General features: G+C 39.0%; 1 protein-coding gene across 1 annotated transcript; it reads right to left on the bottom strand.

Moving 5' to 3' along the window:
- Positions 1 to 219: 219 nt before the first annotated feature.
- LOC133918604 (glycine-rich RNA-binding protein RZ1A-like) lies at positions 220 to 4,925 on the bottom strand. The gene is made up of 9 exons (XM_062362557.1): positions 4,689 to 4,925; positions 3,745 to 3,843; positions 3,300 to 3,676; positions 2,231 to 2,291; positions 2,064 to 2,117; positions 1,269 to 1,337; positions 1,053 to 1,118; positions 888 to 956; positions 220 to 630 (listed from the first exon to the last, which is right to left on the bottom strand). The coding sequence occupies exons 1-9, from the start codon at positions 4,797 to 4,799 to the stop codon at positions 541 to 543; spliced, it is 996 nt and encodes a 331-aa protein (XP_062218541.1). The 5' UTR covers positions 4,800 to 4,925; the 3' UTR covers positions 220 to 540.
- Between the last annotated feature and the right edge of the window lie 8,229 nt (positions 4,926 to 13,154).

Below are 13,154 nucleotides of genomic sequence, written 5' to 3'. Positions count from 1 at the left end.
TGCATGCTGTGCCAACAATCGTATACAATTGCATGGTCGTCTTCCTTTCTCTGTTCCTGGCATAGGGACAGTTCCTGTTCCTGGCATAGATGTATCTCCACATATTTCGGAGCCCAATGCAGCTACTCATGTGGTATTGTAGTGTAAGATGATGGCACTTTGAATGAGCAATAGTTTCACCAAATAAAGAAAAGGTGAGCAGTAGCGAGAATGACAAGCTTTGAACAATATCCATGAAACTCAACGATTCACCGACCGACATATAGTTGACAAACAAATTTGGAGCGTTTCGAAAGTCAAGCTTACATAACTACACTCGTTGACATATCACAGGCTGAGTTCACCTTATCACCAGTAAGTCAGGCTGGCTGATAAATTTAACTCAGACAGTCTCGACTACAATAGCAAATGTGCAGCCACTCGTTCCATCATCCTAACTTACGATTGGCTGCTAGTTACAGTACTAGTACATGGCCAAGGCAAACTAAACTCAAAGAAATTAGTAACCTGATCTGGAAACAGTAGGCAGCGCCCAGCTGTTCAAACCACGCCATTCTCATACATTGAACCATCTTTGGTTGTAGCATCTTCAGCCATATCAAGTTCATCCATCGCAGAATCAACAAGAGACTGATATGGAAACAGAGAGTCAGTATTAGCATATAATACAGCACGAAAATGGTCCCTGCAAGGCTAAAAGTGCTAGGAATGGTGATCTCATGATCGCACAGCTTCATCAGTACTCCCAGTCTCACTGCTATATATTCTAACCATGACCACGAGAGCAAACTTAAACAACAGTTGTTCTCAACAATCACTAATGAGTAATGAATACAGGACCATGGAATTCCGGGTCATAAAGGAAACAAAATGTAAGAGAAAATAACCTGGAGCTTCTGTTCAGCCGTCTTGACCCTGTCATTGTAGTCTTGGAGTTGTAGAAAATGTTTGTACAGCTGCATATAATGTTTTCAGCATACATATCATTGCAGAGATACAGGTTATTTCTCTTCATAAAGAAGCGGACAATAAGTGATGAGCAGCACACATACATCCGTAACAACTAATTGTCGTTCTGAAGAAACTTTCCGTGCAGCAGCCAGTTCATCCTCTAATTTCTGCAGTTTTAGGAGAAATATGTTTTATGACCTATCATCAGAACTCATACCAGTTTGGACTCTTAAGAGAGGGACAAACAGTGGCTATCTCAAATATGCATGGGGCGGCTGATGACAACAAAATCCATAAAAAATCACGATGAAGATCACCTGAGCTTTCTTCTGCAAATCTGTAATATGTTGTTCTTTTGCTGCAACTTTATCTTTAACCTGATTAACCTGCAAAACTACAACATTCAAACTCCTGTTTCATAATATAAAATGCAAGAAATAGTTAAATCGTGAACTAAACTACTTATGATCATCTAAAGAGTGGCAGAGAGCGCCCAAAACCATTTAAATCTGAGTACATTATCATCCTATCATGGGTCCTACATACAGTGAACTGATAGCTCTGTTGGAAAAAGAAATGTATGAGAAGTGTAAATGCAACTGTGAATAGGCAACTGATTGTAAAGCTCTTTTGACAAACTAAGGCCGTGTATTCAGTGATTAATGCTTGGTTGGCCATCTGACCGTATTTAAGCAAGGCAGCGTATCAAATGGAAACAAGCTAAACATGAAAAAATCCAAAGTAAAACTCAATCGAATTTGTGACATACAAAATACATACTAAATGGACATTACGAAAATCGATTAGTACTTATCTTTGTTTTTGGTATCTTGCAAATGGAATTGAGTTAAATGTTGAAATTCAGCAGGTCATCAAACATCCTCATGCTTACATTCATTATGTCTTGGAGAACTTTGAATACTTAATATTTGGTTTTAGAATGTTTTGTATTTAGCTCGTTTTCACCTTATATTTGCCAAACCAGTGCAGGCAAGTTAACTTAAATGGACTGTGGTGAAGAAAGGAATTCATCGTGGCTCTACACCCACTCTCTGAGATGGTATGTCCATATCAAACTATAACAGAACAAGATCTTGAAGAAAATGGAGTACCTCATTTTCAAGGTCCTGACGCATTTGAATGGCTTTCTCCAACTGATTTTTCCCCTGATATACAAAAGAGAAATGACAGACTTAACAAAACAAGAAGGAATTGAGATCAAGAGTTAGGAGAGCCTGTCTACAAACAGCCATTCACAACAGAATAGAGATGCATTTACGTCAATCTGAAGATCATCACTGGAACTCGATAAATCTCTGCTATCACGACCTTTTGGACGGCTGCATAGAAGACGTTAGGAAAGTAAATGCCTCGATTCTTGAAAAGATTATGGCTAATATAAGAAATGCAAAATCTTGGGTGTAAGCAAATTTGGACCTAAAGAAAGAAATAAAGAATGTATTTGAGGGTTGCAATTTATGCTCCCTCTGTGAATATCTTACCAGTCAACAAAACTAAAAGGAAAAAGTCTATTTTCCTACCCCAAAGATCTTTGGTGTTCTAAATAACCACCTAATGTTTTTGCTGTCTCGTTTAACCCTTGGCTTACATCAAACCGGATCACTTATGCCCTTAACCAGGTTTCAGTCTCCACCTGTCCTTCCTACGTGGCGAAACCACTTGAGCATACATCTAGCTAGGCAAAACCGGAGATTAAATCCTAGTTAAGGGGGTAAGTGATCCAGTTTGAGGTAAGCAAGGGGTTAAACGAGACGCAAAAACATTAGGGGGTTATTCAGACCACCAAAAATCTTCAGGGTAGGAAAAACCTTTTTCCAAACTAAAATAATATAATAGAAGCATGCAACACATTTGCAAGTAACTCTTTGAGGGTCATAGTGCAATGTACCCTATTTCAATTTATAATGATGAAGTAAAACTCAAAGTAAAGACTCAAAGCTTGCACATGCACGCAATAGCAAATTGTATGAGTACATGCAATCATGCGACTATGACAATCTGCAAATCCACTAGTCAGCATGCACGTGTTAGAAAAAAAGGCAAACTAACCATCAAAACTGCTAATCATTCTAACTCAGCAGGCAGGTGGTTCATTATATTATCTTGAAAGAATTGAGTGTGTAGAGTAACATAATGGATACATTGGAATTTGGCAAAAGGACCGGGAGATAATGATTTCAGATTGCTCTCACACCTACTGCAAATATTTTTTTTCCCAAAAGAGGTGCATCATACATGATGTTGTTTTCATACAATTATCCAAAATAGCTATCATGGTAAGCAATATCAACATAACTTCAATATGAAAAACAAAATGGAAGTGGTACCTGAACTTTTTTCTTGATCCATGCTCCTTGTCTCTGTCATTATCTGAATCCATATTATGCATTTCCACTGCATGATCAAGGTCTCTAGGACGCCTCTCGTCGACTTCATGATCTTGATCTCGATCCATGGGATAATCATTTTCTCGATTAAAGCCACCATGCTCATAGTCTCTGTCTCTATCATGCTCCCGAGATCTATCACTATCCCTGTCATGGTATGGATCTCTATCGCGGTCATAGCTCCTCTCCCTATCCCTTCTGTCCCAGTATGGATCCCTACCATACCTTCTAGGATCTCGTCGGAAATCATCACGACCGAAATCTCGGGGACCTCTTGTGCGCACTTCATTTACTCTAACAACGCGACTGCCTATTTTCTGTTGCAAACAAAAAAAAACATATAATACAAGATTAAAGAAAGGCAATTTCGAAATAAGAAGCATACCTTGCCATCCATGCCCGCAATTGCATGCTCAGCAGCCTTGGGGTGAGTGAAAGTAACAAAACCATAACACTTGCCTTTGACCTTATGATCATTTATCACCTGGAATGCACAAATTAATCAGGAAACATATGATATATAATCTCACACGATCTAAAAAACAATTGGTTACACCGCAGGTAACCACTTTAAGAAAACGAATAGCGTTGACTGCTAATTCATGCTATTAAACAAGCAGAAAAAAAAATCAATTTATCTTTTTTTTGTTTTTCTATATGCAGTTTGCATTGGCAATTAACAGCTCGCATTTTCAACCCATCTACTTTGTATCCTGGGCCAATAATGATGTCATCTTCACACCCCTTAAGCAAGATACTCAAGAGATGGACCATAATGCACTCGTATTCTCGAGTTGACTTATGAGATCCTCTTGGAACAGCTTTAACCTCAAAATTCTTCAAGGTGTTGAATCAAGTAATCATAAAGGAAAAACATAAGCACCTAGAAGAAAAGGCAAACTTTCAGGGTAAAAATACCTCAAACACTAAGCTGAAAATCTAGAGTCCGCTCAGAACAATTCTACCTCCTCGATTCATCTTGACATTGAATTATTAATCACCAAACTGAGCATTATCGTAGCTCCGCCAGATCCCTCGCTCTAGAATAAAAAATACCCTAGCGCCTAATATGTGCACATAATCATCCTAAAGGAAAAAAATCTGAGTAAAACTATCTCTACCACCGAACTGAAAGGTACAACCTTATGCAAAAAAAGCAGGAGTCGCAGCAAACCAAACCCTGAAAATCAAACCGCTGTTCCTTGACCCTTCTAAAAATATACCACCGGCCGTCGCGCACATCAGAGCATCGAACCCATGACCGTCCGCAAAGCTTCGAGAGAGCAGACGCGAGTACTGAAAGGAAGGGGAGGGTGTCGCGGACCGGACCTTGACGGCAACGATGGTGCCGTAGTACTCGAAGGCGTCGCGGAGCATGTCCTCGTTGGCCTCGTAGGGCAGGCCGCCGACGTAGACCGAGGTCACCTCATCCACCGCCATCTCGCGGTCGGTGGCGACCGGACCTAGGGCTAGGGTTTTGGGTTTTCCCCTCGCTCGCGCTAGACGACGACCGGGTTGTGGGGTGAGGGTGGGGGAGAGAGAGAGAGAGAGAGAGAGAGAGAGAGAGAGGTGAAGGAGGAGGAGAGGGCTCTCGGATCTGAGCGTGTGGTGCCTGGATAGAATCCCAGCGCCATCCGCGGCCAGGCCATCTCTGCCGTCCGCTTCGATCAGGGGGGCGATGGGATGGCCTGTCCCCGCGTCCCACACCACGGAAACGGTTTATCAACCATATTTCCTTCATTTCCTTCCCGATTTTTTTTCCCTTCTTATTTACTTTATATTCTCTCATCTTTAATAATTTTCTTTCGAGAAGAATTATAGAGGAAAATGAGAGAGAATTCTATCCTGAAGAGAATAATCTTGAGAATCTCGTCGTGAAGTAAATCGTAAAGGGAAACCGTTAGAACGATAAAGGGAACGAAAATCCCTTTACGAAGGGATTTTTGTCCCCGAAGTGAATTCGTTGGGTTTAGCCTTAGGTCATCTCTAACTGATGGAAGGTATTTTTTACGAAAGGATTTTTTTAACGTTCTAATGATTTTTCTTTATGGCTTCCGTTACGAAGGTATTTTTAAGATCATTTCTTTTAGAACGGAATTCTCTCTCCTTTCTCTTCATAAATCCCTTCGAAAGAAAGCTGTTAATAATGAGAGAAAATAAAGGGAATAAAAATAGGGAGCGAAATCAGAAAATGAACGAAATAAAGAAAATATATTTAGGATAGTCTTAAGTCACAGTCAAATGCTCAATTACATGAGGATCTTATTTTGTTCTTTACAACATAGCGCGTTGTTCTAAATTACCTTCTCAAATTTTTTTATTTTAAATTTTCATATTTAGCAATTTTAGATGCTCGTATGAAAAAAATAGCAGAATAGACGTCTGTCACCGTTCTTGTCACTCGTTGAAAATGCAACAGACAGCTGTTGCCCTTCTAACATGCTACAGGTGACTATAATTACTATTTTTTCAAACGGCCACATAAAATTACTAAATTTAAAATTTTAAAATATAAAAATTAAAATGATATTGATTACCTTCACTAATATATATATATATATATATATATATATATATATATATATAAAATATACACACTAGTTACGTGTTCGTACGTTACAACTGAAACCGAATATTTTTACGCTATAATATATGTTATCATCATCTTAATAGTGGCGATAGTTAAAAATTTAGACGCAAAACTTCCATAAGCGACTATGAATCAACTTAAAAGCATTAATTAATAAACATAGCAATGAACCAGAATATTCTGAAAATAATCTACCATACATATATTATAACAAAAATATTCAATAGCCAACAAAGCAGTGTTTGTGTGTTTTCTCCAAAGCTTTAGCTCGGAATAAATTTGTAAAAGCTGGTGCCAAATTAGAGGATTGCGATTATGGTGCATCTCATCAAAGAGAAGTACTGGATTATAGAATCAAGGGGAAAATACAACCCAAAAGTCACTTGGATTTTGATTTTCCTCCATAAATTATTTTGTTAAAAAAACTCTAAAAAATTCAGCTTTGTTGCAAACCCCCCAAACAAATTCAAAAAAAAAAATCTTTAAAAAATCTAAAAAAATAGAGATAATTCTAAGACCTTTTGTGATTTTTTTTTTCAAAAATAATATCCTTTGCATCATATTTCATAGATAGGAAGTTTGAAAAAAAAAGAAAAACGTGCAACTCATGTTATTTTAACTTTGTCATGTCTACTATTATTTTTCCTACATAAATCATTGTTTAAGTAAACTAATAAAAGTGGTTTCACTAATTTTGGGTGTTATGGATTAGTTATGAATTAATCTATCTGCAACACATTTACTCAATCCTGCATGTTACAATAACTATTTCAAGATTTCATGTATTTTTAGAAGATAGAGGATCATGTAAGAAGACTAAAAAAATGGTTTCATAATTTTTAGATTAGTAAATAATTAACTATGAATTTAACTCGAATTAATAAATGAGTTGCACGTTTTTCCCTTTTTTTCAAACTTCCTCTCTGTGAAATATGATGCAAATGATATTATTATTGAAAAACAAAATTCATAGAAGGTCTTAGAATTATCTCTAGTTTTTTAAGAATTTTTTGTGACTTTTTAAGAATTTTTTTGAATTTTTTTAGGGAGGGGTGTTTGCAACAAAGCCGAACTTTTAGGAGGTTTTCTGCAACAAAACAATTTCTAGGGTGAAAGTCAAAATCCAAGTGACTTTGGGATGGGGGTTTGCATTTTTCCCTAGAATCAAGGATATATTCACATATTGTTGAAAATTAGCTGAGCAGAATGTAATTCAGGACAAGGGCGGAAGTGGAGAATTAATTTAAGTGAGAGAAGCACATATTTCTATCATTTGCATTAAATCTATTTCAGATTAAATTCAACTTCTGATTAGCTGTTTTGACCTCTAAGTATTTTCATCAATCCGAACAGATTGTTTTTTTAGATGATAATAGCACATATTAATAATTAATGTGTAGGCAATTGTGCAAGTGGGTTACGACACAGCACTCGTGACACAGATTTTGACCTAAATAGTTGAGTGCCAGTACGTTGCAACGGTTTCTAAGTCACATGTGTAGGTAATTGTGCAGATGAGTTGCAACACTGCACTCGTGAAACAAATAAACCTTAAACCTAAGCAATACTTCCTAGAATATCGCAAGCTAGATCAAGCACTAAATTCATTCATAATAAAAAAAAGTTGCATCTCTGAAATAAATATTTGACCATGAATTATTGTTTACTCTATCAAAGATCATGCAGGCAAGTCAGAACATCCTGTGATACTTAGTTTCAAAAGAAATCATGTGACGGAGGCATGAAGCATCGGAGCTAATAGAAAAATTAGCATACACTGTAAGGTCATGTGTGCAAGATTGAAATATCCAGTGATACATACAAACACGGTAGTAGCTCCTCCACTAGCTAGTAGCTCTGCACTTTCAATATTGCAAGATTAAAATGCTTATTACTTGCTTGCCACAATTTATTTCTTCTCAGTTCAAAGCAGCTGCTCCCGCATCCTTATTGTCCTGTAACTGTACACATAGTTAGGTACTCAAATTCAAAAACCAAATTCCGCTTGTGTTTCGGTAGTATAATTTTTTCACAATAATTGATATGAAGTACGGTGACCATGCTAATTATTGTTGGCTACTTAAAATTTGAAGTCAAGCCACCTATTTATAAAGCTACAAATGCAGACTATGCAAGCCCAACAGAACCAAGACTGATGAGACTCGATGTTTGTACAAGCCGCAGGAAAATTTGTACAAAAAGGGTAGAAAAAGCTAACACTAAAACTAGCCAGGTTCATACAAGAGAAGGTTTGGTTGGATGTTTCTCATGGGTTTAGCTCCAAAATGTGAGGTCGCTGGTAAGGAATGTGTTTAGTAGCTACATTTAGATGTATAACAAAAAGTATTTAATCAGACAACATGCTTATACGCCTTACACAAATCATTTGATAAGACAATATGTTCTATCATGGTAGTAAAAGTAATCTCAAAGTAACCCTTGAAAATACAGGTTTAGAAATAAATTACAACATAAAAGGAACATACCATACATGCATAAAAGTGAAGCATAACATGAGTCATGTATTTTGAAGCAGACTAAACACACAGCATATCAATTCATTTGAAAATGATTACAATGAGCAGCTCATAGGTTGACAATCACAATTCCTTCTCATACATTAGATTTGACGAATAAGGAAAACAACACAAATTACCACACGATATACCATATCACCACAACAGGCATAGTTTTTTGTCATCTTGTTGTACCGAAGAGCATTGTGTTTGCTTATTACCAATACAGCAAAACACATCATCAGTGGCGGTTCCAAAACCTCATCAGTGTTGGTTTTGGAATCAGCACTCCATAAGTGGCACTGATAGTGGGAGCCTATCAATGCTGATTTTGGACCGGACACTGATGAGGTTTTTCAGAAACAAAAAAAGAAAAATGGCCAGGCAAAACGAGCCAGCTTGATACATTGAGCCGAACCTGCTGCCGGCCCCACATGTCGAAGGTCATCGTCACCGATGATGACGCCGCAACGGATTCTTCTCCGTCCTGCACAAATAAAATGCGGGGCACGAAGGCCGCTGCCACAGAAACCGCGGATCCATCTCTGTCGTGCTGAAGCCCTTGGTGGCCGGATCGCTGCCCCCACACCACCGTTCGCCGCCTCCGCACCAGATCCCACCACCTCCGTCCCGGATCCCACCGCTCCCGCGCCGGATCGCGCCACCCCCGGGCCGGATCCCGCCGCCCCACGCGAGGAGAAGAGGAGAGAGGCTGGAGAAGAGGGGAGAGAGATAGACATAGAAGAGGAGAGAGAGAGAGACGGAGAAGAGGAGAGAGGCCGCTGCGCACGGAGAAGAGGAGAGAGGCAGAGGTGGGAGGGAGGAGCTGGCGCACTGAGGAGAGAGGCCGTCGCGAGCGGAGAAGAGGAGAGAGGGCAGAGGAGAGAGGCAGAGGTGGGAGGGAGGAGCTGGCGCGCTGAGGAGAGAGGCGGAGGTGGAGGTGGAAGAGAGAGAGCTGCGCATGGATCGGATAAGGTCGAGAGAGCAAGTCATGCCAGACGTCGGCATAAAGCTAAAACTCTAATTCATCAAAAATTCGGGCCCGGACGATGTATCATTGCCGGTTAGTATTAAAAACCGGCACTGATAGTATTAATGTTGTTTTTTAATACTAATCGGCACTGATACTACTTATCAGTGTCGGTTTTTGTCTGAATGGATGAGCAGATGTTTGGTTTTGCTATGAACCGGCACTGATACATTATTAGTGTTAGTTTTGGCATAACCGACACTAATGAGATGCTACTTTTAACGGGTTCTGTAGTAGTGTACACCTTTCTACCACGGAATGACAAACAATAGCAAGGTACCATAAAGACTCAAGTTTTATCACAAGGTTTCACAACGCAAAATTTCAATGCAGCAAAAAGTGCATTGGTTTGGAGTTTGGGCATTTGGAATGACAAGATCACCAACATATACACAAAATTTGCTCCCCTCTCCTGCACTACCTATCCTAACTAGATAGGGCAGGAGATGATCTCACACACCTCCAAGTACACAAAAATAGTAAGCAATTTGGAGTAGAAATTGTCTTTTTTGGTTTGATTTAACCATAATTTCTTGTTTCACCTGTCCTTGTACACAACGCATAAAAGTTTCTAGGAATATGGCATGATCCATGACCAAAACTACAACTGAAATCATGCAGCACTATTGAGCTCAAAGGCAAAGGTTAGTTACCAACTTTTCAACAAATTCGGTCAAGAAAGCCGGTATACCGAAGCACGACATCAAGTTGAAAGGATCAGTGACATCCTAAGAGGGAGGGGGTGAATTAGGACACTTAAAACTAAGGGAAAAATGCAACCCCCCCCCCCTCCTAAAAAGTCACTTGAATTTTGACTTTCCTCCCATAAGTTGTTTTGTTGGAAAAAAAACCCTCCAAAAGTTTAACTTTGTTGCAAAAACCCCTTAAAAATTCAAAAAATAAAAAATCACAAATAAATTCTAAAAAACTAGAGAAAATTCTAAGACCTTCAGTGAATTGTTTTTCAAAAATAATATCCTTTGCATCATATTTTATGGAGAGGAAGTTTGGAAAAAAAAACAAAATGTGCAACTCATTTATTAACTCATGTTATTTTAACTTTGTCATGTCTACCATTATTTTTCCTACACAAATAATTATTTAAGTAAACTAATAAGAGTGGTTTCACTAATTTTGGGGGTGTTATGGATTAGTTATGAATTAATCTATCTGCAACACATTTACTCAATCCTGCACGTTATAATAACTATTTCAAGATTTTATGTATTTTTAGAAGATAGAGGATCACGTAAGAAGACTAAAAAATTGGTTTCATGATTTTTGGATTAGTAAATAATTAACTATGCATTTAACTCGAATTAATAAATGAGCTGCACATTTTTCTTTTTTTTTCCAAACTTTCTCTCCATGAAATATGATGCAAAGGATATTATTTTTGAAAAAAAATTTCACAAAAGATCTTAGAATTGTCTCTAGTTTTTTTAGAATTTTTAAATGTTTTTGAATTTTTGGGGGTGTTTTTACAACAAAACCAAACCTTTGGGGGGTTTTTTGCAACAAAATAACTTTTGGGGGAAAGTCAAAATCCAAGTGACTTTTGGGGGGGTTTTACATTCTTCCCTAAAACTAATCAGCTTCAAAAACTTCACAAGATAAACCTATATCAATTTGTATCTAAATGTGCTATAGGTTCATCTAGTGTGCCTACTCCATCATTTAAAATTTTGCAACATATAATCAATCCTAGAAAACTACTCTATAAATATAAACATGCAAGGATAGATTGCAAGAAGTAAATGCGGAAACGTAAAGATGGTAGAGAGAGCAAACTCGACACAAAATATTTTTATCCCTTGGTATCGATGGAATAAATAACATCCCTAATCCACGTTGAAGCAGTCACTTAGGCTATAGCTCCTGGATGGCACCTGGTCACGACCCTTGAGCCACCAAGGTCTCAAGTGGGTAGAGCCACTAAGCCACTAAGGCAAGACCTCACCATACGTCTATCTTCCAGTCATATATCGTTGTCTTCACTTTGAAGCTTGAGCCACCAAGGTAAGTCTCCACATCCCCATACAAGAGTCTTGCCGCCACTCCACATCAAATAGGAGGGTCAAAAAGTTTGAGCCACTAAGGCCCAAGGTGCCAACAAGTCATCAAGACTGCTAGGTGTCGACGTACCACTTGGTACAAGTTAGGATAACTCATTGATCCTTTCTTTAGGCAGCAACACCTAGAACAACTCTCTCTAGGCCTATTAGCACTAATCACTCTCTAATTATGTACTTAATTACCTTGGATGATCACTTTTAGCACTTTTTGTGGCTTGAATGTCTTCTCAAGTGTATATAAGTTTCTTTGGACCCCAGCCCACTGCCACACCTTCAAATGGCTGATTGGGGGGTATTTATAGCCTTAACCCTGTGAACTAGATGTTTCCCCAACGGCTCAAATTTTCTATATGCGCCGGATGATACGGTATAAATAGATTGTACTCACAGGACTATCCAGCACGTACATCCTCCAAGAACTAGCCGTTGGATCCCTACTCAAACTCAATGTGAACATCAGATGTTCCGGTGTATTCACCAGCTTTATCGCTGGACTATCTTACATGTACAATTCTTCTGCCACCGAGAAACATCACTCATGGAAAATGTTTCGGCGTAGCCAATCTTCATCGCCAAACCATACGTCGTGTACAACCACGCCAAACTAGCCATTGAGACCTTCTCTGGAAAAAGCATTCTGGCGTAACCATCCGGCGTACACAACACCGAGCGCCAGATCATCCGGCGTGTAGAAGAACCTTGTTCTGAAAATGCTCCGGCGTGAACAAACCTCTCAGCGTCGGACCATCCGGCGTGTACAATTTTCCTGAGACTTCTCCAATTCAATCAATCTTTGTCCCGACTGCGGTGGCTTTTTCATGTATTGCATCAATGAGACTTATTAAGGCATATACTTGATAAATATTTTAGTCTCATTAACTATGTTATCATTAATCACCAAAATCACATTACATACCCTAAGAGTACCATGTTCGTTACACACGCACACGCCACAGGTCGCGGCCGGCGCCCTTCAACATTGAGGACGACATTCCAGGTGCATCATTGTCACATCCCAAATTATTAATCACACATTTAAGTAAAATCATGCTTCTTAAGTATTATGCTTAATTTTGCGTAATGGTAATTCAGAGCACTAATGCACTTTATTAAAAATTATTTGGATAAGAGAAAGAAAATTAGGGAAAAAAATAATTGAAGTTGCAGTGAAAATACCTATTTTCTCTAACATGTGGGGCCCACATGTGGCCCCACACCTCACCCACTCCCTCTCTCAAGTGGGAAGCACCCCACCTGCCCTCTCTCTCTCCTCTCCTCACTCCACACGTCCTCACCAAGCTGCAGCAGCAGCTCCCCTCCCCCTCTCACTCTCCCACTCAAGCTCACTCTCTCTTTCTTCCCAAAATCCGAGCTCAAGTGGAGGATTCAAGGTATGCATGTGGTACCATTGCATTCTCTAGCTCATGAGCTACTCATCTATCCAATCCATTTTCGTTTTCGTGGAAGAATCGAGTAGTTCTTGAAGTTCTTGGCGTTCTTGAGCTTTTTGGAGCAAAAATGGGGTTTTGGTCGAAAATGAGCTCTAGAGTCGTGTTGGTAGTTGATGAGTAAGTTCTAGTACCC

Source organism: Phragmites australis, chromosome 5, assembly GCF_958298935.1.
Source record: "Phragmites australis chromosome 5, lpPhrAust1.1, whole genome shotgun sequence".
NCBI classification, from domain to species: domain Eukaryota; kingdom Viridiplantae; phylum Streptophyta; class Magnoliopsida; order Poales; family Poaceae; genus Phragmites; species Phragmites australis.
This window is presented reverse-complemented; position numbering and strand designations above follow the sequence as displayed.